General features: G+C 42.5%; 1 protein-coding gene across 1 annotated transcript; it reads left to right on the forward strand.

Annotated features, from left to right (window-relative positions):
• The first annotated feature begins 23,063 nt into the window (after window positions 1–23,063).
• Window positions 23,064–25,416, forward strand: prop1 (PROP paired-like homeobox 1). Its single transcript, XM_004554574.3, has 3 exons — window positions 23,064–23,170; window positions 24,110–24,339; window positions 24,821–25,416. Exons 1-3 carry the CDS (start codon window positions 23,077–23,079, stop codon window positions 25,190–25,192), a joined length of 696 nt encoding a protein of 231 aa, XP_004554631.3. The 5' UTR covers window positions 23,064–23,076; the 3' UTR covers window positions 25,193–25,416.
• Window positions 25,417–26,413: the final 997 nt, after the last annotated feature.

Consider the following 26,413-nt stretch of genomic DNA (forward strand, 5'->3'; position numbering starts at 1 on the left):
CTCCTTATCAGCCCGGTGTGCCGGCCTCCGCTGCACACACAGCTCTATCTCTGCCAGTGCATTGAGCTGCAATAAGCAGTTGTTGGCACCGACATCAAGAGACACGTCAAGGGTGAGAACCGCCACACTGCAATCAAGATTTAAAGGGTTTCCTTTTTTTTTTTTTTACAGTTCTTTCTTTTTTCTTTATCTCTGCAGAACGGGCTGCTGTTCTCTGCTGAAAATAGTTTTTTCATTTGAAAATAAGGGTTGAAAGGTTGACATAGTACTTTTTGTTTTTGGTGGGACACACTTGAACAATGTGCATGAGTCAAAAGTAGAAAATGTTTTCGTGTAGCAACAGTTTACATTTGGCTAATACGCCTACTTTTTTGTCAGGTCTTGATGGCTACCATATTCATATCTGAAACCACAGCCAGCAGTCATTTAACTTAGCATTGCACCATAGACTGTATATGTATTTCTTTTAAGGCCACACTTTAAAACACTTCATTTACAGACATTCATATAAATAAAGTGGTCTTGAGCAGTAGTTATGATCAAGCTTGTGTTAATTCAGTAGTAATAACAGAATTTCTTGGGTTTTTGACCCTTTATTTGGACATTGGTTGCTTTTTCACTCCAGATGTTTTCATTTGCTTGTCTGAAAAAAGAGACAGAAGCAAGGCAGGACAAAATAGACCATTACATGGAATTAAAACTTTTTACGCCTGCCATGCCTCTGCTCAAATTGTAATATATCTGTTAATGAGGTCAGTGTTATGTGTATTTCTAGCTTTTACTGTACCAGTAATTCCTTGACAGCCCCACTTTCTGAAATTATCTGCAATGCGTGGGGAAAAACTTTCCTCCTCTTACATTCTCTCGGGCTCAACTGACTCCTGTTTCACTCGTGAACTAGTTAGGCTTTTCATTTCCTCCGCTTCTCGTGCTCAGTGAGCCCACTTTTCTCCTCACACATACAGTGCTAAGTCCAGAGCTCAACACAGATACAGGCCACATGGCTCCCTGCATGCTATCTGCACGCAAACTGCAATAGCACTGGCTAAAAGAAGAGGGTGACGAAGAAGAGGAGCACAGAGAGCAAGACATAGAATGGGGAGTGAGTAAGAGACACTGCTGCTGCTTTCCCAGCTCTGGACTGCCGCCAAGTCTCTGGCGGCAAAGTGAGCGTTGACCTCCAGTTAACCTTGTGCAAATGCACACGCACAGATGGACACGCGCACACACGAGGCTCGCATCCATATTTCATAGCAGAAATATATCCACCCGACAGTATTTTACACCCACTGTGGAGCTCACCTCCCACTGGCTGACGGGGCTGAGGAGGGCTGGGCCTGTAGGCTGCTCCTCTTCCACAAGCCGAGCCAAGAGCAACAGGGCCAATCGCACAATCATCTGGAGCAGAAGAGTCGAGGCGGCTGCAGGGGCTTAGAGAGGAAGTTCAACCAGTCCCATTTTTCAGCCTCTGCTTTGCCTTTCCACACTTTAATCTGATAATCAATAACTCTGACTGCATCTGATACTGCTAGATGTTCAATAGAAAATCTTCCAAGCAGCGTAGAGGCAGATTTACCCTTTGACCTCTCCTCAGTCCTGGAAAGTTGACCACCTGTCCATTATCTTCAAGCCAAAGGTCTGGATTTTGCTCAACATAATCTGATTAAAACCAAACCACGATTAACATTCTTTAACACCCCTTTTCTTCATCAGTGCCTCCACCCCTCGGTTCAGGAGAAGCTGGACCACATGTGAACAGTTATTTTTTTGTTCTCTGGCAGAGGCCCTGGAAAATTCAGTGGGCATGTCCTGTTAATTCCTCTGTCTTTCCCTCCTCCTTTTCTCTTTCTCATTCCCCCTTAAAGCCTCCCAGATCCTCTCCTCATTCCTCTTTGTATATGTGTGCATGCCATATATATACACAGATATATACATATATAAATTCTGAAACTATCCTGTTCACAGAGCAGGAGTTTAGCCTGCTCAATCCAGCCTCTTCTTTCCCTTTCTCTCTGGCTCTCTGCTTTTATTTCTACCACTTTTCTTCTCGCCTGCTCCCCTGTGTCCTTCTCCTCCGGTGCAGTGTATTATTGCCGCTTGGCTGGCCTCTGCGTAAACCCTGGGCTCGTTTAGCAGCCCTGCTTACTCTCACCCCTCGGCTCAACGAGCCTCCAGAAAGTTCTCCTCGCTCAGAGCACTGGCATCGGGAGACAGAATCCGTGTATGTGTTTATGAAGTTCTGACAAATTCCTTCCTCCGTACTCCTTCTCTTGCTTTGCAGTCTTGACATGCGAGCATTATATTTAATCCTTCATTCCTCGCGCAGGCAGAGGCAGTGTGGTGGAGGAGCTATGGGGCCTGGAGCTGGAGCCATGGCCTCTGCGGTGGCTGGTGCACCATTATGGAGGCAGCAGGACAGGCGAGCGATGGTTCCGATAGGTCTTGTGGTAGAGCTATGGGATATGTGGTGAAGCTGTATTTTCTTATGGCTTAGTACTGCCTGGGTCATTGGCATTGAGAATACCGGTTACTCTGTAATTAATTGAAGTATAAATATGGTACTACCCTTCACTGGGTATTGGGTTCTCCAGTGAATGAAAGAAAAATGAAAAGGATTCAACGTAGCACAGAATTATATTTTCAGGACCCTGAAAAAAAGAAAACAAAATAAAGAAATTGTGGAATTATTACTGCTCAGTGTCAAACACACACAGGATCATAATTCCCTATTAAGGTTAGATCTGCAACTTTTTTCATCTTGTTGTCAGTCTCGCAGTGGGACTGCTATCTGTGACCTCCTGCTAGAAAGACTTTATGCTCGACGTCTCTGAAGAAATGTGATGCCGTCTCTCTTCCACAGCATGTCTTTATCCTGTCTTCCTTCTCTCACCCCAACCAGTCGCAGCAGATGGCCCCGCCCCTCCCTGAGCCTGGTGCTGTTGGAGGTTTCTTCCTGTTAAAAGGGAGTTTTTCCTTCCCACTGTCGTCAAAGTGCTTGCTCATAGGGGGTCATATGATTGTTGGGCTTTTCTTTGTATTATTGTAGGGTCTACCTGACAATATGAAGCGCATTGAGGCGACTGTTGATGTGATTTAGCGCTGTATAAACAAAATAAACTGGCTGCTTGTGGTCTTTACAGATGAAGAGATGTAGACAAAGATGGTCCCTGATGATGATGATGAGGCTGTGTTACTAGGAATACAATGTAACAAGCTAATTAAAGGCAAAGATGGCAAAGAACCCATTGTGCTCTTCTATTAATGAAAAAAATCTGTTTTTTAAATATATATTAGTATGTGTATTTCATATTTCATACTTTTTGACCTTAAGTGCCATAGGTGGATAAATTTAGGTTGCACAGTCTGTGGCCAACAGCGCAATTCCGCTCTAATTAAATGTAATTAAAGCATGAAATTACAATGTATTTCTATTTAATTAACAAATACTTAAATGTATGTGCATGAGAATAAGGAGGTAACAAGTCAGGTTTTTGCAGGAAACGAAGGAATAATTATACTGTAAGTGTATTTAAGTAGTGTGTAAGTAAATTTTAGTGCTGCATGATTTCCTGGTGTTATAGTGAAAAAACAAACAATATTTCCCCGTCTTACACTGTAAGTACGCTGTGCTTTTTGGTAGTGAGGGTTGCACAGTAATCCATGTGCTATTCAGCAGTACCCTGACTGCTGTTAAGTACTGGGTTAGGATTATCAGACCTGCTGGTGAAGCGGCCCTTGAGGGTTGTCCTAGTTGAGAACAGTGCCAAGCAACATCTGTACAGAGGATGTAGGCGGTTCCTTCAACAGCCCTCACGTTCTGCAGACCTGGACCAACTGAGAACCTGAGAGGCAGTGATTCTGTTGGCTTCATTTTTCAATCCAAGAGGTTGTTGCATTTCATACAAACACAGCTCCAGAACACAGCTGGACTTTATGTCAAAACAGGCTAACTGCTGGCTCCCATAAACAGTAGCAAATTATAGAAAATAGCCTGTACTATAGCCAATATTTAGTCCTAATCAGTCTATGGGATGGATATTATTTGCTTCTCAATGCACTACAAAGACAGTATATCATGTTGTTCTAAAAAACTAATGCAGTCTGCACACTTTCACACTCAGTCATCTGATGCATTACAAATGTAACAATATTGATGGGACATAATTACACAACTTGTACATGTATTTGGTTCTTGAGGGCTTGTAGTAATCACACATGAATGCCGAAGCACGAACGACTTAAACAATGAAAAGCATCGCTGTCTCTGTCCTCGAGACAAAACGTCAAAAAAAGAAACAAACAAGGAGAAAAGAATGAGAGGAAAACGAGGAAGGAGAGTGAGAATCGGGGCTGCTGTGCGGTTTCCTTTTTGAGTTGGCTTTCCCAGAAGAGTGAATCAGCGAAGGGTGACCACAAGGAGCCCAGAGCCTTTTCATCTGGGCCCCGGGGTCTCTTCTAGGATTATTGGAGAAGTCTCTCAGTTTCCCAGTGACTCACACAGCTGTTGTCACACCGCTGGGCACCAGTTATACGACCGCAACCCACCCAGGTTGTGCAAGGTTCACTTGATTTGTTAATGTGTTGACATATTTTCACTGGCAGATCTGGCCTGGTTTCTACATATGCTGTTTACATGCTGCTGACGTGTGTTCTGTTTCATCTGGCAACTGTCACACATGTAACTCTGCTTCAGGAGTATAAACATAATATATGAGCTTCTGCCGTGCCGAGGGATTGTTTTGGACCAGCTCAAACGGATCCACTATAGATGATAATAGCATTTAGTTTTATCTACGTAATTTAAATTGTCTGTGTTTTTAAGAAAATGCTGACTGACCAGTCCTCCTTACAAAGCTGAGGCAATTTCTTTAGTTAGAAACTCCTTTATTTTTATGCTTCTCTGGGATTTTTACTGACATTTCTTGTAATCTTTGTTTCACTAGAAAATCTTGGAGCATCTTTTCCCTGCAGGGCTCAGCTTCACATCGTGCATGCAAACTTGCCAAAACAACCACAGCTCATTGAGCAACTCGGATGGCGTTGTCACTCATTGGGTAACTTGCTGTGGGGCATCGCTCTATGGTTAACCTTTGATTTCTGGTCACATCAAATCCTGTCTTATTCTAAAATAGTGTGACTCAGCGTGCAAACATTTACTTGGTGCTATAAGCGAAATCCAGATGTTATGCTGGTTCGCCCAAGCTTTACTTTGTAAACAGTAGTAGTTTTTGGAATTATGATGGCTTGTTCGAATGCCTTCCAGATGATCAGAGACATCAATGGAAATCGATGAGTGAATTTATGGAGGAAAAGAAAATATTTGGGCGCATTCATATGAAGCTTTTGAAGCTTTTATCTGGTTTAACTGTTGAGGCTATACTTGAAGTATAGACTAATGAAATTCAAGTTATGGCTCTCTCAACATTTTTAAAGATAGGGGCTTCAAAATAAAAGCTGTTTCAAAGATGACAGCTTTTATTTTGTTACACCTCAGTGAAGCCTGGCACTGATCGACGATGTTTCTTTATTATTATCATCCAAACACACAGTATAAGCTTATTTAGAGTGAGCGCCATATGAGTTACTTTGTCCTACTTCCAGAGATTCATGTGGATTAATCCATAAAATAGTCCCCAACAGTTACACTACTTTTCTCATTAGAGGAACAAAAAACTGGGAAAGTACAGACAACACAAATATATAGACAACACCACTGAGTTTGGTCTTTTAAGATGATTTGTTAACAGTGAAAAAAATGTAGGAAAACAAAAAAAGTCCTTTTTTAAAGCCATATTTCCTTGGTGCTTATGTGAGGGAACAAACAATGGAGTAATAACATATAATTACATCATATTTTTTCAGCTTTATGGTTCGGCATTGATTCATTGCAGTCAGACGTTACCAGTTTAGCCCTTAATGTAGTGTTCTTGACATTTGGATAAACTCTCTGCTAATTTAATTTGGCTGATGCTGCCGTGGTGTCCCAGTATCACACCAAAGACTGAGGAGTATAATATCATTAAAATAAAAAGAACTTAAAGGGAATATGTTTCCCCTGTTATCTGCTATGTAAATATATCTGCTACAGCGGTAGATGGTTATATTAAACTCAAAGTTTCGAACAATGAGGCCAGCATGTGTGCTGGCAATCCCAACTAGCCAAACCCTCAGGCTTCAGGCTGTTCTCTGATTCTGACAGATTATCTTTTGTTTGATCTGACGATGTCACTCAGACTGAATATCTGTCATATGGTCATCTCAGGCACACAGGCTGTGACCACAGAAATGCCACTTACCTTTACCTAAGTTTTTTGTTCATAAAACACAAGAAAGCTTGCTTAAAGAAACTTTGCTTGAGTCTGAGCTACAACAGCTTGTTTAAGACCAAGGATGAAATCTGGGGCTTCGGGGCCCCGTATGAGGTAAATGGGGACTACAGTCAACAGCAAATTATGTGAAGTTAGTAAAATCCAAGAATGAGAAATAAAGTGTTAAAAACTACCAGAATAAGTCTCCTTTAAGTACAACAACAACACCATGAATCATTTGTTAAAGTAGACTTTGTGCACTTACATCAGTACCCACACTACATATCCCTACACACAATTCAATTCATCTATCCAACTCTTCCACTTATCCTTATCAGGGTTGTAGGGAGGCTGGAGCCTATCCCAGCTACCATAGGGCGACTGGCATGGTACATCTGGCCACAGATTGCCAGGGCTAACACAGAGAGACAGAACACCATTCACATTTACATTCACACCAATGGGCAGTTAAAATCACCAGTTAACCTAACCCCACTAACTGCATGTCTTTGGACTGTGGGGGGAAGCCGAAGTACCTAGAGAGAAACCATGCAAACTCCACACAGAAAGACACAATTCAATTCAATTCATTTCAATGCACTTCAATACTATATTTTTTGGACCATAAGGCGCACTGGATTATGAGGCGCATTAAGCGAAAGAAAACAGATAAGTCAAACTTTACTCAACTCATTCTTCTTGCTTCCTCCTCTTCCGTAACATTGATCCATTAATGTAGAATTATCTCGCAGATGCTCTATTCCCATGTTGTTGCAGTATATTAATGACTAACCTCGTGTTGTGGATGGATTATCTCAGTTGTTCTCCCGACTGAAGTTTGGTCCGTTTACATCCTGCCATGCGATTGCATTTGTCTCTAACCACCAGAATCCCTCACGTTAACTTTTATTGAGTGGAAAAAAAGTTAGCGTTCATCCTCCAGCTTCACTGTTTGTTATGCTAACATAGCTGTGTTGCTAGCGATCACGTAGCACATCATTATATACCAGCTAGCCCAACTTCAGTAACCCTACAAACGTCACTGCTGTTTAGTTTTCTGTCTTCATTTATGTTGGAAGTGATAGCAGAGCTGTACGTTTTCATTTTTCAGAGATCTCTCAGTCAGAACATGGCATGTTATGTTTAGATGGAAACTAGCGATCTAACTTCCTGCTAACTTCTAACGCCGTAAAATGTAATACATTCTGTTTTCATGGATTCCTGGACACATCCATCCATCCATCCGCTTATCCTTTCCAGGGTCACGAGGGGTTCTGGAGCCTATCCTAGCTGTCATAGGGCGAGAGGCAGGGTACACCCTGGACAGGTCACCAGTCTGTCGCAGGGCTAACACACAGAGACACAGACAACCATTTGCACTCACATTCACACTTATGGCCGATTTAGATTAATCAATTAACCTATCCCCACTAACCGCATGTCTTTGGACTGTGCGAGGAAGCCGGAGAACCCACGTGAACAAAGGGGGAACATGCAAACTCCACACAGAAAGACCCTGGCCTGAACTCAGGACCTTCTTGCTGTGCGGCAACAGCGCTAACCACCGTACCACCGTGCTGCCCCGTGGATTCCTGGATGTTAAACATAATTGCTACACCTGGTTAAGCAGCAACGCTCATCATTTTATTAAAGATGAAAGCATTTAGACAGTTTTTAACTCTCAGTGATGCCGCGATGTTCGTTTGACTTTGGGACCTGAAGCAGAGTTTGGACTAAGCGAAGCTCCTGACTACGGCAGCCGTAATGCTCTAACAATCCATCAAGCGGTGCAGCTTCGCAGCTTCGCCAAAGTCATACTAAAACATTTTTTGACAGATTTTTTAGCGCCGTGTACCACATAAAATCGGTTCAAGGTCAGTAAGCACAACCAGAATTCATACATAAGGCGAATTATAAGGCGCACTGTCGATTTTTGAGTAAATCAAAGGATTTTAAGTGCGCCTTATAGTGCGAAAAATACGGTAATATAGTGCCAATTCACAACAGCAGCTGGCTGGTATCGAATTTTGAGTGTGAGGAAAATGTTCAGATTCAGGTTCCGTTGTTTCTGTAATGCTCTCTCCTGCGTTAAGAGACTGCAAACCTCTGTCAAGCTGGAAGAAGCTGAAAATCCCCACATAACATATACGTGACAGATAAATATGGAATCTATGCATGCACAGATGTAGCCACTTATATTACTACACCAACACTTGCCAGGGTCACTGCATTCTACTGAGTCGCTGATGATCTGCACTTCTCCTACATTTCCCCTCAACATCTGCCACACTGCCTTCTTGCTGAATGTATATTTGTAGAGTGATAGCGCATAGACTGCTGTCCAAACTTTGTCTTGTGAGACGTCTTTGCACTGCATGTGAGGTCTTTGTGCCATATGGTCCGTAATAGCCTCCTGTATGATCTGTCTCTATACAAAACCTTGAGACAGATTTCTGTGGTTTAGGTTAAGTTACTACTTCTAACACCAGAAACAGATTTTGGATGTTAGAAGTCCTGAAAACACAAAAGTTGGGAACTTGTTTTGCAACCCTTGTTTTCCTTATGTTGGCTGGAAGATTTTAGAATGAAATGTAGTGTCTCAAAAGCTGATTGAAAACACAGATGCTTCACTGGGGAAGAGCCTTGCCTGGGCGTACGAGGAACAGTGTGACAGTGGAAGAAGAGCAGTCTGTTTGAGTCTGCTTGTGGTCAAAAGCAAAGCGAGCCCTGCAACAGGAAATGACAGAACTTTGTTCAGAGGCTAAAAATATAATGCCCGTTGTTAAGGGAGACTAGAGCTAGAGAGGCAGCGGAGTACAGCAAATATTATTTCAATTAAACTGTAGGCCCAAAACCACGGCTTTCTTTTCAGAGAGAAAAAACCCAGGTGGTTGCCAGGGGGGGAAGAAAAGTGAGGAGAGGGAGAGGTGAGGAGTTGAAGCTTTCACAAACGGAGACAAAGGTTGGGTTTTGGTGATGGCGGTGGCTCTGGGTGGGGCGAGGGGCTTTCTGAGTAAAATTCCTGTGAAGTTATGCCACAGCGACTGAGTCAGAAATGACATTTTGCTTTTTTTGAGGGGGGGTGTTTTTTTGCAATGGCTTCCTCCGCCCCTTTCCCTGAATTTACACTTGTTGCCAAGACAAAGAGGAGGGGGGCATGGAGGCCTGTAATGTTGGCATCAAACTGACACTAACATCACTGCAGTTTGCTTCCCCCCACTCACACACATGCGTGCATACACACTGGCACGCTCAGCACACCCTGGCACTCGGCGGTGCCGAGCTAAGAATGGAGCACTCCTTCGGCTCACGCAATGTGGTGTGGCTGAAATTTCCTGCAATAAAAACGTGATTGGGAAGATACCCATTAAAATGTGTGAGGAAAGAGCCGAGTGGCTGCCAGCTACGAAAGAATGAGGAGGCAAACAAGAGGAGAAGGAGGGCGGCAGCAGAGTTTGATGGAAGAGAAATGCTGGAGCACGAGGGATGAGGGAGGGATATTTTCTTTGCTGACCACTGGCTACCCTGCCACTCTTTGGTGAAAAAACAAAAAAACATTTTGGCTCCTTTTGCCTTCTCTCGCGCTCCTCTCTTTTTTTCAAATCCTGTTTTCATTTAGCACATGGCAGCGCTCCCTCAAACTCTTGAGTTTCCCAAACCAAAAGCTATTTCCTGATTCACTCCCTCTCTCATATAATTATTCTTCTGGACCGTGTTTCTCGCTTCTTTTTTCAGGCCTTCTTTTCCAGCACGGCCTGTTCTGTGCTCAGGGTGACATCACAGCCTCAATGGGGCAAAGGTTGCCCAGCTCGTACTCTGAAGGGCAAAAGTCAGGGCTGCTCTCGCTCGTTCGCACATACTTAATTCCCGATAGCGTTACATTGCAAATTACACGCAGACCTGATGTGATTTTATGAAACACTTTTGCAGGAACATAATGACATTTGCCACAATCATGTGTCATTTATGGTTGGGAGCTTCATTTTATCCTGGCAAGCAAAGTTTTATCACATGGTTACATGTTAACAGTCACATGGTTAATATGTTAAGGGCCCTTGTTAAAGACTGCGGTATTCACCCCATAAATGACCACATTGTTCCAGTTCATGCACACACAAACACACACAGACACACACACTGAGGCTTTTTATTCTATTCTGAATTACTCGTAATGTGCCCCCAAATTTGCAGTTAAAACTGCGACTCGGTCGGAATTAGGAGTGCAGTTAAGCCACTGAACCTGCGCTGTGTGTTTTCTAAGCCCCTCTGCCTGTCTGGTGGTGTTGACAGTGTAAAGTTGGGTGCACACCCACCTCTCATATTCTCTCCCTCCCAGCTGTGTGCTTCTGTCCTCTTTCCAGCTGTTTGGGTGTGGCTGCTGCTGCTGGCACCACGAGAAAGCTCCACAAACAGAGAGTTATACTCATTTAGTGACTGCTGGAGAAAAGGCTGTGAGAGGAAAGAGAGGCTGAAGATACAGTATATTAATGGACTGCATTTCAATATATTATGATTGATTATTATAGTTTTGTATTAGCAAAGGGTCAAATGACTACAGTGATGTTAAAGATAATTTGTAGCTATTAACGTACAGAAAATTAATATGAAACAATAAATTGTACATAAAAGATGTATGACCTAATGTAAGTACCATTAAGTCATCCAGTGTTTTGCATTATGGCCAGGGTTAAAGTTGGCTGGAACAATCTAACACCTTCAGTTAATGAGCAATTAAATCGCATTGGTGGATTAGGCAACACCGCTGAGTGACTCAAGTTTTCGTGTGCTGCAGCCTGGCGGTCCTCCCAACTGACGGCATGGAGATACGTGCTCAGTAATAACAAAATACTGGCATCCCACAGTCCTGCTTACACCCTCAACACATCCTTTGTTCTTCTCATCCCTGCATTCACGTTGCTGATGTCATTAAAGTTTTGGTCCTGGTGCTTTAGCATTTAGCTAACGCTACTGAAAAGTGCAATGTACTTGCTCAGCAAGTACATTTTGATACAATGAACATTTTAAGTGTGTTGATGTGCTTACATTTTTTTGTATTGTGAAACTTACTTTTGTCATTGTCATTCAAAGGTTGCATGAAAGTGCAGTAAGCAATTTAGTACATTTTAGTACTGGCCAAACTGGTTAGTTTGTAGTAGTATAGTAAAGCTTACAGTACTACACATGTTTGACTGGGACAGGGCAGATTGTGGTGTTCATGGTTAATTTTAGGCTACATCAAGTGAAATCAATTGAAATTTTACATGAGTTTTATGCTATCTAGGGCCAAGAAATCAACCAAGATTACTCATTTTTAATCCACTTATGTCTAAACCCACAAAACTTTTGTATGAGCACCTTTGTGAAGCCTTGTGCAGAAGCAGTATGGCTGGTCTCTAACTTCTAGGTGTTATGAGTATCGCAGGAAAGCTAGCTTGCTAACACAACTTTGCTAATATTCCCTCCTGCTCTGGCAGCCTTCTGTCAAATGTGTATACAAATAAAAAGCTAGTTAAAATGAACTTCTTTAAATTAGCTCCCTTCAAGGGTTAAAGGAAATGAAAGGGTGCATGCATGCCAACCCTCCCGATTTTTCCGAGAGAATCCCAAATTTCAGTGCCCCTGCCGAAAATCTCCCGGAGTCACCATTCTCCCGAATTTCTCCCAATTTTCCACCCGGACAACAAAATTGAAAAACCGTATCCCAGATTGGCCCAGCCAATTCCAGTTTCCAACAATGGCTACTACTACTTAGTTTTAATATTGCTCTTATTACTCGTTCTGGGTTGCAAAATAAACTTTTAACATATTTTCAGGCGAGAATGTAGCTGTGTAAACTTCAAATATCTGAGCCGGGGAGAACAGCGAACTCCCGGCACATCGTTTTCAAACCCCCGCAATCTTTCACCAGTCAGGTTAAACATGATATATAAGTCACTTAAATGACTTAAACATGTTATTGTGTGGCTTTTTTCAGTGTGGCTGATATTAGAGTTATTAGATTAGATTACATTAAATAAAACTTTATTAATCCCTCGGGAGGGTTCCTCCCTGATTTTTACACAGCTGAATAAACGTCAAACAGAAAACTGATTAAACAGAAGTGTGAGATGGTTGAGAATTTATGCCAGCATCCGGTTATATTTTAGATAGCAAGGAGCAGACGGCTGAGTTTCACTCCACCGAGAGAGCTCGTGACGTAATTCTGAAGGGTAGACCGTCCAATTTCACAGTCGCTCATTTCTGGTCTATCCAGTTTTTGAAGGACCCGGCCCACTTAGACTGCGAAGGCCGGGTCCTCAGGTGGACACAGCCTCTGAATTTGGACACCCCTGCTGTTTCTCAAGGTCTCAAGGTTGGCAAGTTTTGGTTTAGGAGTTTCACCAGAAGTAAAACATCCTTTACAAAATTGTTCAGTTAAGCTAGAAGCTAATAGCATCGTTATTCTAGTGCAGCTTCTTTTAATGTTTTTTTAAATCCACAAAACAACAAAAAATTATATGAGCACTTTTGTGAAGCCCTGTGGAGAAGCAGTATAGCTGGCCTCTAACTTTTAGGTGCTAAGAGCATCACAGGAATTTAGCTAGCTAATGTGACTTCACTAATATTTCCTCCTGCTCTGGCAGCTCTCCGTCAAATGTGTACAAATACAAAGCTAGTTGTAAGTGAACTTCTTTAAATCAGTCCACTTTCAAGGGTTAGAGGAAATGAAAGGGTGAAAGAAACCCCTTGGGTGTGGTTTAGGAGTTTCACCAGAAGTCAAAACATCCTTTCCAAAGTTGTTCAGTTAAGCTAGGCATCATTCTTCTAGCGCACCTTCCTTAAATGTTTTTTTTTAAATAAAAACAACAACAAAAGTTTTCATTGCCAATGTTTCCTTTTTCAATTTCAGTTTTAACTTTTTAATGCCAAACTCAAATGTCATTATTCTGCCCTATATTCACAGGCTATATTTTTCCCCAATGCTGTGACTTGTTTCACCTGCTAAATCTCACTTTAACCCCGAATATGGCAGCAGCTATCTTTTTTGTAGCCGGATGTGAGGGTGAAGTTATCAGAATGTTACCATAGAGACGGTGGATATGTTTGTTTTTTCCAACAGTGAAGTGGGATGCAGACACTGAACTCTATAGTAACTCACTTTTGAAGCCAGTCTAAAATCAGTCACTGGAGGAAATGCAGATTGTGGCACTTAGCTTTATTTTTTCGGCCCAGAGGTGAACACCTTAGCTCCAGCTCCTCTTCATTGCTCATTTAGCATTAGCTCTACACAATTTTTCCGCTTCACTTCCTATCACCAAGCAAACGGGAAGCTAATTTCTGGTGAACATGGTGGAGATTTAAGCAAATAAAGAGTCAAGCGCAGCTAAATATTAGACTTGAGTTCTTCAGGTTGTCATAAAAGCATTTCTAATGTTGCTCTCCGTCTGACTGATATTTTAACAGGCAATTCAAAGCCTCCCTTCTATACAAAGAGCTTCTGAAAATATTTGTTAGAAGAATTTAGTTGCTTATCTTGCTATCACAAAAAATTCAAGCATACAGGCGCTATAGAGTATCATGGATAGAACAGAATATTTAAGACACATCATACCTGTAGTTACTGTTTAACAGCAATACTTTTGTCCTCTAAAATTAACTCCAGACTAGCTGTCATGTCTAGTTAAACTTTGGTGGTCTTTTTATAGTCACAGTCATCAGCAGCAGAGCTAGTCAGAATTTCTTTACCTCATATTGGGTGGTCAAAGTTAGAGTCCAAAATGCCGGAAGCCATCCAGCTCATTCAGTTTTATACGATTCTCCTCTGGCAGAGTGAAAACTGTAGTACAAAAGATTAGTGGTATGATTCGCAGTCAGCTGGGACGCTGTGTGTCAAATAAATGCCTTTGGTGGGTGTTTCCTTTTTTTATTATTATTATAACTTTGCTGTGTTCTTTCTTTATTTGTGGAATTGCCAAATCTGCTCACACTGTCCATTTCTACAGCCAGTGTTTTCTGTTTCTTGTGTTTTATATGAATGATATCGATAGTTTGTGAGGTTGGCTTCTAGTAGTGGAAAGGCTGTAAAACTGGCTAGCGTAGCACTCCGATCTTTTGGTTAACTTGTTAGATGTAGGAGCTTTCCTGTATCTGTAAGGCCTGAGAGGTGCTCCCAGTGACCAGTGGTTTCTATCAATCAAGACAAACTGGCCCAGCAAAGTGGAACTTTTATATCATAAATAATCTGCTGTGGATCAAGACAGGGAACCTACAGCGCTGTAGGTGTCTCAGTTAGAAGGAGCAGCAGTATATTATTCATAATGCTTTGATTTATCAGTGTGTCTACCTTTGATTTTTGGCGTTCACTTCAGTTAAAAACTAATGGAAATGGACCTTGACAGTAAAAGTATTCCTGTCTCAGATTCCTGTGCATCAGATGATGATTTGTTAAAAAGCACATATCTGATCCGCAGCCTTTAAAAGCCCTCTAGCTTTCCTCCTCATGTTTTTCACTTATGGTGCTGCTAAGAATAGCCTGCAGACCAGACTACAATATGCACTGTAATAGCAGCAGAAATCCAACACTCGACCAGAGGTCACACAGTGTGCAAGCAAGCGCTGGTCCCACTTAAGAGGGCACACGTAGTCTGTGAGACAAACGATAGTCTACACATACATTAAGTTAGAAAACATGCATGTGTACATGAGGATAAGCACGCAAGGCATTCGAGTGTATGGTGAGCAGTGCAGTCAGCTCAGTGGTGTCGATATATCTGGGAGATATATAAGGGCCGCTTGCAACCTCTCTCTGATGACAAAGGCTGCAAGCAGCTCTTGTAGACCAGCCTCTGTCGTCATGGTTACACTCGCACACCCTGCTTTGAAAAGCAAGTTGTTGCACAACTCATCAAATAAAATATTTAGAAACAAAGTTGCACAAGAGAAATTGTTGTGGAATGAGATCTTTAGAAGTCAGAAATGATCCTATTAGCAATATTTTGGAATAACTAAAAAGATCTCCAGGATGTGGCCATGAACTGTATACAAAAGATGGTTGTAGCCATCATGATGTCACTCGCCACAGCATTTCAACTGGGTTGAGGTCTGGAGTTTAACTGGGCTGTTGCAAAAATCTTGATTCTTCACTTTTTCAGCCAATCTGCTGTACGCTTGCTGGTGTGGTCAGGATCATTGCGCTGTTGCGTGACCCAGTTTTGGCCAAACCGTAGCAGCTGGACCGATGGCCTCACACGTGACTCTAGAATACTTTGTTATACAGAGAAGCTCAAGGCTGACTCCGACTACAAGGTTTCCAGGTCCTGTGGCTGCAAGACGAGCGGAAATGATCGCCCCTCCACCATCATGATGACATTTTATATGAGGTGTTTGTGCTGATAAGCTCTGTTTGGTTTACTCCAAACATCCCCATTTTTTCTAGTCTGGCTGAAGGAAATTAACATGTTGAGTGGTTAGTTGACGCTCAGGGTATTTTGCAGTTTCTCTGAGCGCTGCACCGTCTGACCTTTTCATGAATTTGCTTAGACATTCAGTCCTTGGGAAGATTCTGTCACTGTGTTAATAAAATAAAGTAAAAAAATAACAAAAAAGTGGCATAAACACCTGAATGCTTCTACTTTTATAGAGATGCTTACACTTGATCAAAGATTTTTTTTCATGTGCCTGTACTTGTGTAGATGCTTTTACACAAAAGGCCGAGATGGTAAAGTGCAAACAGCATCCAGGACAGAAGCAATTGCATTTATATCTGAGCTTTCAGGGCCACCGTATTTTTTACTTTAAATATGTACCTTTGGCACCTGTTGTTGGTTGCTCACTTTCAGAAAGTTTACTACACCTTTTTTTCAGGGTAAAGGAAGAACAACATGCATAGCAGTTCTTGCTAACACAGCAAATGCTCTGTTATAATAGTAACTAAGTAATAATATCACATCAATCTGTCACACGATAATCCGATATAAGTAGGTTTCATTACCCTACATCTTTGCCATAGCTTAGAGCTGAGAGTGCTGATGCCCAATCCTGTTTAGGTTGCAAAGTGAAGCCATGAGACATGTTATGAGGGAACCGAGGCGGAGGGAGCGATGTGGAAAGAAGATAATTATCCCGTGACACTCTACATCCTTCTTCAGGCCAACTTCTCCCCCATAGTGGTGAATAAGGGCAAGAAAGAGGTGGCAGGGGTGGGGGCAGAGTATCATGCTTGAGGTCTAGAGCGCCTTTGAGCACAAGAGGCCTGTGGAGCCAATAAAAGGCTGTCGTGGAGGAAAGACACCTAGGGAGTCTGGAGCAGCAGGAGGCATCCAGGAGGCATCCAGACAACAACTCTGCAAATCTACGGGCCCTCCCCGCCAAACAGCTGAACCTCGAAAACCTCACACAGGGCAGGCTGCCACACGCCACTATTATCTCAATCACTCTACAATAAAGCTGACATTTCCATGGAAGCGTGACAGACGGAGCGAAAAGAAGACGGAGAGAGACAGCCTAAAAGTGCTTCATTCTTATTATGTTTGAGTATGTTTGTCAAAGCTGTATTGTATAACTTTCTGAATGGGACATCACTACAGCAGCCAGGACGGCCGGCTCGGAACAAACCTGGCTCATTTGGCTTTATATTTGAAGCTGGGAAAGATGAGAATCCCAAGGCGAAGGGTAATGTGACATCCTGGATGAGTTCAGGATCATTAGAGAACATACAGTACTGCTGCGAGCACTTGAGCACTAAGAGGGTGGTGCTGCGTGCCACACCATCTGCTGAGTCATAATGGGTTCCCACTTCACCCTGCAGAGTGGCTCAGTGGTCAGAAAGACAGGCTAATTCCCAAAATGGTTCAGGTTGTAAATGTCTGGTTAGGAACAGCCAAGTAATAATTACTTGAGTAACCACATACACTTTCCAAGTGTAACAAGCTGTAAATCAGCCTGCATAAAATAGAATATGAAGAAATTTTACACTGAGAAGCTGTCAGAGAACAGGACTGCGAGTTCTGAACGTGTCTGATGAGGCTGCAATGATGAGAAAACAAGACTGGAATGACTTAGATTCTACTTGGGAGGCTTAAAGACTGGAAAGTTTGGCCTTTGGATAGTGCCAAGAGGAAAGGCCAAATATATGTCCAAAAGAAAATTGAATAAAATCTGCTTTATTTCGTTAGCTTTATGGCTGCATGCGAGCATTTGTGTGGGATGAAAGGTAGTGTTCATACATTTTCCCATGGAAAATGTATCGTACTGGACACCTCATGATGGCCTGCAAAACAACGAGCTAACTCTAAACAGTTACAGCAGAAGTGATAGTAGAAGGACATTTAAACCTAAAACAGAAATGAATTCATTTTGTGTCCAGATGTGTGAAGATTTAATTTGAAGTCATAAAAAACTGACAGCACCTAAAAACTGTCTGGTGACCCCCTGACAACCCATGTTGCCCACTCCTCAGTAAGGAAAAATCGCTATTGGCTGTCCTAAAAGTCGCTAAATGACATCATCCCTTAATTTGCATAATTGGTCATGCTTGTAACCTAGCTATAGGAGAGAAAAATAACATCGTAAAAAAGGAAAAAAACACTCTAAATGCATTTAGAGTGTACATATTAAATTCTTTAAGCAATTATTGTTAAAAGCGAGAAAGTAGTTTGGACGCATAGGTGTGAACATCTGCTCTGACAGCAGCTGCTTGCCATGGCTGGGGGCGACTGCTGCGTGAGGACTATCTGCCACCTGTGAGCGCTTTGACATGGGCGAGGTGCCCATGGCAGCACCCGCTGCTTGTTGAGTGTAAGAGCGATCCGTGCTTTCACGTCAAAAAGTCATCATAAACTTCCATTAACACCAGAAAAAGTCACCAGATTTGTCGCTAGTCGCTTTTTAGAAAAACAGTCGCTAAGGGGGTCTGAAAACTCAAAGTCGCTAAGTTGGCAACACTGCTGACAACCACTGGTTAGCGGTTGCTGGAGGTTGCAAAAAGCTATACAGTGTTTCACTGAAATCGTCCTTGCAGTTGCTTTGTCGTTAGCAGATTGCTGCAGTTGCCTGTAGTTTGCATGGAATAAGTGAATATAGTTGCAGACTGGTCTGCAAACATTTGGCAACTACTCGTGGTAATGAAACTGAGAAAAGTGCGATCCAAACTGGAGACGGAAAATGTTGAGTAAAAACTTTTCCGTCTTTTGAAACGTGTTGGTTTCAGCTGTAAATGTGAACATTCTCTGTTTCTGTGATGTCACTACTCGTGACACTATTGCTGGTTAGCAAATATTTGCAGACATGTTACAATCTTCAATGCAAACTACAATGGTTATCTGCTACCAACCACAGCAGTCACAGGACGGTTCTCGGTGCCTGACCCTCTTTGCGACAGACTACACACTAGATTATTGATTGTTTATTTCTTTATTTGTCTTTGTTAGCTTCATTTTGTTATTTTTGTTTGTATTTTGTTTACATGACTGCGGGTCTGTGGTTGTTTCACATGGGGGGAAAAACGAGGGAGTGTTTCTCAACTAGTTGGGGGTATAAAAGCTGTTCTTCTCACCCTACAGTACTGTATGTTTCTCTGTCTGTCCTCACACAGCTGGGCCCACACTGCTCTGGATGGATGAGGGGGTTGAGGGGCTGAGAGCGAGATGGGGTGGGGGGGTTGAGTTACATTCCTTCCATCGGGGCTGTGCGTCTGCCAACCAGGTCACTCCCAGTTCAGTCCCGGGAAATTGGGAGGGAAGAATTTCCTCTGTGCTGTCCATGCTGGACACGAGCACAGCCGCACAGAGGCCTGTATGCACTGGGGGCACGTGTGTGCATGCATGTGTAATGTTTGAAACTGAGCACCCGGTATAATATAACTTGCATGTTATTTTCTTACCACGCAGGACACATGCACACATATGTGGTGTGTAAGTGCGGACATGTTTGGAAAGTATCAGATTGTGTAGGCACGTGTGTACTCTCCTTCAACTATAGCGCCATATTTTTCACAATAAGTTCTGCGTTGATCGGCTTGATGACCTCCCACGACCTCCGTTTTGACACAAGCTCAAACAAGTTGTTGTATATTTATTGTTTTTTCCTACTAGGAATCCCTGCATCTCACCTCCTGTTCCCCACTTTCACACGATGCACAACAACACACAGATGAGAGATACTCCCAACAGATTCCAAGTCGTCTGGCACAAGCTGCAGCCCAATAATAGAAAGATGGAAAGATAAACTTACGGGAACAGAAAAGGGGATGAAGTTTATTCTTTGCTTGCTATTGGTTTGTGCTGCGTTAAGCCCGTGTTGTAACAGGCCAGCAGGGACAGCGGTGTTCAATATTGCATTTGCTGTGACATGAAAAAGGCATGAATCACGTTAACGTGCGCAAACAAAAAGCGACATGTTTGCAGATAAAACGCTACGCACAGGCCTCCAAAGTGTTCACAAGCCATTTCACACACATGCTCCCAGTTACACATCATCTGCAATTTGTCAAGACTGTCACCTTCTAGTGAATCATCCTCGCCTATTATTCCAATCCACTGCTTTTGTGGACTTTTCAGGATATCTGCAGTTTGGGTTTGAACTTAAGCTCAAGAATAATGAAGCTTTTTAAAAAAGAATTTTTAGCCCACCATCACAGTTTGAGACTGTATATAAAGGACGGACCTGAAAAGTAAAGCCAGGCTAGACGGGCCTTAAACCTGCATTCTTTTAATGGTCAGCAGGGGGCGACTTTTCTATAAATCTGTGCCGTAGTTATTACTTGATGTATGATCTCAGTAAATATTTTGCAAATAGTGTTATGGTCTCAATTGCCAGATTTCCAAACACAAAATGTCATTTGTGTGGTAAATTCTGCACTCATAGGAAAATGGCCAGTAAAGCAGCGAGTGACTGAAGCCGACTGAAGTGACGTTGTGTCTCTGATGTGTTTCTCAGTCAGAGCCAAAGTCCACTCATTCAGTATTCTGCTTTGCTAAAACAGACTCCAAAGAATTGCCGTTTCAGTTTTTGTTGGGTTTTCTAAGCCTGTTTTTCAGACGACAAAACAGAAATACCAGATTGAATTAGAAAGGAAACCTTGACACCCTTGGAGTGCTCAGAGTAGAAAAGTGCTATGTAAGTATCACTTAGTTATTTCAGCTGCTGCCTGCAGAGTGCCCGGATAAACTCACTAGCTGTTTAACACTAAACATAAAGTAACAGATCCCAGAGGATGACAGTCAATATTAGACAACAACAAAATATCCAAGTGAACTGTACACAGAGAGAATATGTTGTGTCTGGAGCTTGTTCATTAAACCCCAGGTTACCACAAATGAAATTAACAATCAGCCAATGTTACATTAAAGCAAGGTAAGCTATTTAATAAAACAGTTAGTGGAAGATCAGCACAAAGCTGCACAAGAAATACATTTTTTCACAGGCAGTTCTTCTGAAGGAACTTTAGTGTCATCATCTGATTCTTTAAAGCAGTGCTTGTGTTCATGTAAGTGGTCGGTGTTATCATTGTTCACGTAAAACCTGCGTTAGCTGTTTCACATTTTTGGCCTCAGGATAAACAAGCCGTGAGCACAAAATTAACAGCTTTAACTGGATATGTGGAACCTGTCAGCAGAAGCTGGCTTATTTCCACATCCAGCCTTTGGTTCCACTTCTGGTTAAAAGTTATTTTTAGTGGCTTAAATGAAGTTTGCGAAGCTCCGCATCTGGGACGAAGAAGAAGACGTATGATAACTTCCCCCTTTCTCTGAAATATGGCTTGGAGTTTGTGATATGGATGCTCTGTGCATTAAACCTCCCAGGAGTTTATTTTTCTCCATTGTCTTTAAACAAAAAAAGAGAAGAAGAAGATGGATTTTAAGAACGTTTTCCACATTTCAAGGAATTATATTTATTAAGAAGATAAAAGGAAGTGCAACTGCAAGTAAAACACACAGACAGGCTCGGGGGGGTTTCTGGAGGGGTTTGTGGCTGGGTTGTCTGGAACAGGAAACGTGAGCTCTGAAGAGGCTTGGCACATGTGCATGCACAAATACACACACACACATAATGCAGGCAGGATGGAAGCTCTTCCTGGACACACAGGATTTGGCCCTGGCAGATGGCATGTCACAAGGAATCAAATTATATGTTAATACGCTGAGAACCCAGAACAAGGCGAGGGACTTTCTCAAGGAAAAGTTGGTTCAGACGATCATGCAGGCCTTGCTTATACAGTGAGCCATTCAATCACTCTACGTTGTCTGTTAGACTTTCCTGGCAGGGATCCTGGTCCCAGGCAGGACTACGATCTGCTGGATCACACACGTGTAGAGTCCAGCATTTGAACTTTTGATTTATTGGTTCTTGGGAATTGCACGTATGGCTCAGGCCAAATGGCATCTTATAATATTACACAAGGAGAGGGCCTGCTTAGAATGTACTCCTAATGTAAACGTGTAGTCTAATAGGGCCTCTTGCATAAGCTACTTAACAGTGGATATGTATATACGGAGCACATGTACAAACAAATAGCATTGTTCAACAAATATAGCGCGTGATGAATGGCCGTCTCGCGCTGATAAAAAGCCAGCTGCTGCTCTCCAACTATGTGAGCTGTCTTCTTGCTGCCCTGTCATGACTCAGTGCTGAGTGGGACATTAGTGGGTCTCTTCCTGGTATCAGGGCCATTCCTCTACACTGGGCCTGGACTCAGTTTAGCATCATGGGAATTTCTGAGAGCAGCTGAGGGTCCCGGGAGGTTACGCTGGAGTTCAGCTGAGTTAATCCAGCTGACGGGGTGCTCTTTCAGTCGGGAGACAGTGAAACGAAGGCTGGAGGTGACCACGGAGGGGTTGGGTTTATGGAGGATCCCCAGTCCCCCACCCCCCTACAGGCACCACATAAATCCATATGAAAAAATGTTTATAATTCATGTTCAATCTTTGCCTCAACCTGACAGAACAGTGCCACCTGGTGGTCACATAGAGCAAAGAATATCCTCTTTAGCCCACATGTTCAAGTTTTTATTCCACATGTTCAACTTTCACTCAGTATATTTATTTCATATAGCTTTAACATTTTTTTTACATATACACTTTTCTATATTTTCAGCTTTTATTAGATTTTTTTTGCATATATTCAAGTTTTTATTCCACATGTTCATCTTTCATTCAACATATTTGAAGTTTGGATTTTACATTACTTCCCAGATTTGGATGTATATATTCATCTTTCACATATTTTCAGTTTTCTTCCCATAAGGGGAAGAAAACTGAAAATTTTTGTAATTTTTGTATATATACAGGGTTTTTTGTATATATTGATATTTCATTCCAAATATTAAACTTTCATTCTGTATATTAAAGGTTTTTAATTTTATATGTTCAACTTTTTTGCTAAAGACTTAATGTCTTGTCATGTAGTCAAGTTGTTATTCTAAATACTCAACTTTCATCCCATATATTCATGTTCTTTTGCATATGTTGACAATTTTATCCATATATTCAAGTTTTTATTTTATATCCTCTCTACATATGATACATTTCTTGCCGCTTTCTACTGAAATGTGCATTCTTTACATTCAACTTTCTTTGCATATATTCAAGTCTTTGCAATGGTGCACTGCAAAACTGTAGATGAGCATGAAGCTACTAGAACACAACCGTTGGTTTCTGTGCTGGACCAGCAGAAACATACGGTGCCTTTCACTCAACCGGCCCACCAACACAGGTGAAGGTAAAACAGATGGGTGGGACATGTGACTTTAAGTTTAGCTGCGTCTGTGTGAGGGGGGATCAGAAGTGAAGTGATGGCCCAGGTGAAGGTAGCGGGAGAGAGTGTGAGGATCCACCAGGACAGCACGGATCTTTACTCCGACATGACTACAGTCAGCTCCAGTGCAGGTGAGTCAAACAACATCCTAATGACCCCGTTCTTGTGTTCTTCCACAGCATCTACATTAAATTAGTTCTAATTTTATTGACACACGAGTCGCACATTGTATATTGTCAGCTTTGTTATAAAGAGTTAGCAAAACCACTTTATGTAAAGAAGTGGTGTTATGTTAATTCCCTTTATTATACTGTCATCCTGCTGATTTGGTTTACTTTGCAACCTTTGGATCACCTTCTTAGCTTTTAAGGCAGTATTTTCTATGTTTACCATTGATAGATTATTTAATCAGCTGCGATGCTTTGTTGTTCTCGTACTCTTTAATAAACAGAGTATAGTAGTGTTGGAAAGTGATGAACACACGATATAAAAGTTTAAAGCTTTAGAAAAATAAACTGTTATATAAAACCTCCCTACTTTCAGCTTCTCTGATTTTCACAGCGGGGCAGCTCCGCATGTTTGATTTGGCAGATTTTTTCCCCCCGCTGGTTGCCCTTCCTGACACAATCCCCCCGCAAGTTACCAAGTTTGCTCATGTAATCATAATAATTGCCTCTGCCATTCGACATCCAGCTGTTTTATAATGTCATCTGATACCAGCAGACCAAGTCGACTCATTTTAAGGAGATGAGTCCCTTTGCTGGTGATTGTGGTAATAATCTTGGACAAATCCTCCAGTTTCTGGTGTCTGTTTCTCACGAGCTTGTGTTTGCCAGCTAAAGCTCTCTGGCTCTCAGGTTGCCTGATGCCAGTGGGAACCAGAAAGTCGGGTAATCCCTCCTTTTTTTGAGACAGTCATTGGTGAATTGCTGCTTTTTCAGTTAAGGCCGCATTTCTTGTGTCATGTTGAGGAAGTGAAGAAATAAGACCTGGGAAATTTTTCCCTAAAAAACAAAAAAAAAGGATCCACACAACCCCTTCCCCTTTTCTTTTCTCGCCCCTGAAAACAGATATAGGAGAGTCGGTGAGGAAGGGGACATTGTGCGAGACCTCTGTGGCTGTAGGATTCAATAGACGGAGCAGAGCATACCCCTCCCCAGCCAGAAGACGCCACCGCACCACCTTCAGCCACAAACAGCTGGAGCAGCTGGAAGTGGCGTTTGGACAAAATCAGTATCCTGACATCTACTACAGAGAGGAGCTGGCTCGAATCACTAAACTCAATGAGGCTCGCATACAGGTGGGATGGTCTTCATGTTAGAGCTCTCTGACAACTGTGGCTTTTTAGGAGTTGGGGTGTGCAACTCTAAAAAAAAGAAACAGGGCGGGGTGTTTTAGGCACAAATGCTCAAAACTGCTAATAAAACAGTTCAACAAAAGAGCTGGTCTACATCTGCAAGCCACTTTGCAACCCACCTCTAGTTCAGCTCTTTTTGTTCATTCTGTATCTCACTAAATCAATAACAAATCACTGATACCTTTTGCTTTGGGAGGACCTGGGACAGTTACAAATATAAGGGACCCTGACCTCTGTGGCGTATCATTGTTGGATGAATGCTTCAGATTTTTGTCCCAAAGTTGTGTTGCAGGAATGCTGCGTGCAACAGTCTGATCAATGATCCTGATTTGGTTCAGTCTAATTCAGTGGTGGCCCTATTTGTTGCTGAACCCACCATGCTTTGTATGTAAAAGCCTCGACTAACCCATCCTTGTCTCAGCAGGTGTGGTTTCAGAACAGGAGAGCCAAACAGCGTAAGCAGGAGAGGGCCTCGCAGAAGGTTCTCCCAGTGGGAGTGATGCCAGGCCACAGGGCGCTTCTGGGAGGCGTGCACATCCAGCCGTCCGGCATGTCTCGGCAGTACTACCCCCAGCCCCTGCCCCACATCCCTCGCCTCTCTTCCATGTTGCCCTCAGGGGCATACACCCGCCACCCGGGGCCAGGTAGCCAGTGCCCATGTCCCGGCGCTTCCACTCAGCCAACCTCCCAGCGGCAGCATGATGACTGGTACGGCTCGCTGAGGAGCAACCTCACCTCGCCCATGTTCTCGCTCACCTCCATGCCTCCTCTGGATCCCACCTCTCACTGGAGCTAAGAAGCACCAGATGTTTCCACACAGAATACTAAGAAGCCTCTTTTTCATCTTCACAGTTACACACATCCTGTTTGCTCTCTCACTGCTGAATTTTCCAGCTAGTCTGTAAAATAAAATGTATCTTCTTAGCCACACCCGAGCTTCCCCAGTCCCTTGGCTGGAAACGACTGATGTCTACTGGATTTATAGAAATGCAATAAAAGGTTCTTTGAACATTAAGGATACTTTTTTTTTTACTTTGCAAAAAAAGGTTAGCTCAAGGAGCACACACTAGAATTTGTTTTTAATTTTATAAACCTTTCAGCTTCATGTCATGGCTTTCATAGTTCCCTAATACACCTACAGGTAACATTACTACAATCTAAAGTTGGGATGTTAAATGAAATGTAAATAGAAACAGAATGCAATGATTTTCAAATCCCTGTTTGAATTTGACAAATTCAGGTAATCTGGCTTCTTCCCACAGTTTAAATACACACAGTTAGTGGGGTTAGGTGATTCTAAATTACCCATAGGTGTAAATGGTTGTCTGTTTCTGTGTTAGCCTTGTGATAGACTTCTCTCCCTGTGACAGCTGGGATAAGTGGAAGAGGATGGATGGAGTTTAAAACTATGGTGAATGCAACAATGATGGTTCATGAGATTTGCAAATCACTGCATTCTGTTTTTCCATGTGTCCCTGTTGCAACACACATGAATACAATTCATTAGCAAGACACTATAGAACTTGCCTGCATGCTTAGGTGCCAGTTCAGCCATTTGATTCATGTTACAGCAGCTCATGAGTGAATGAACATGGTGCAATAAAAGTACTTTTAGAAGTACATTTTTCCAAACACTTACATTTACCTCATTTTACTTAAGTAGAGTTAGTGGTTGCCACTTCAGCATGCAGTCAAGTTCTATACTCTTGCTAATGACTTACTAATTTTATTCAGGTGTTGCAACAGGGACACATGGAAAAGTTGCAGGACACCGGCCCTCGAGGACTGGAGTTTGAGACCCCTGTCTTAGTGAGAATATCTCATTGGCATAATGCTTTCCCTAGCCCAGGGGTGGGCAACTTCAGGCCTCGAGGGCCGGTGTCCTGCAGGTTTTAGATGTGTCCTTGATCCAACACAGCTGATTCAAATGGCTAAATTACCCCCATAATATGTCTTGTAGTTCTCCAGAGGCCTGGTCACAAACTAGTCATGTGTTTCAGGTGTGCTGACCCAGGGT

Source organism: Maylandia zebra, linkage group LG13, assembly GCF_041146795.1.
Source record: "Maylandia zebra isolate NMK-2024a linkage group LG13, Mzebra_GT3a, whole genome shotgun sequence".
NCBI classification, from domain to species: Eukaryota; Metazoa; Chordata; class Actinopteri; order Cichliformes; family Cichlidae; genus Maylandia; species Maylandia zebra.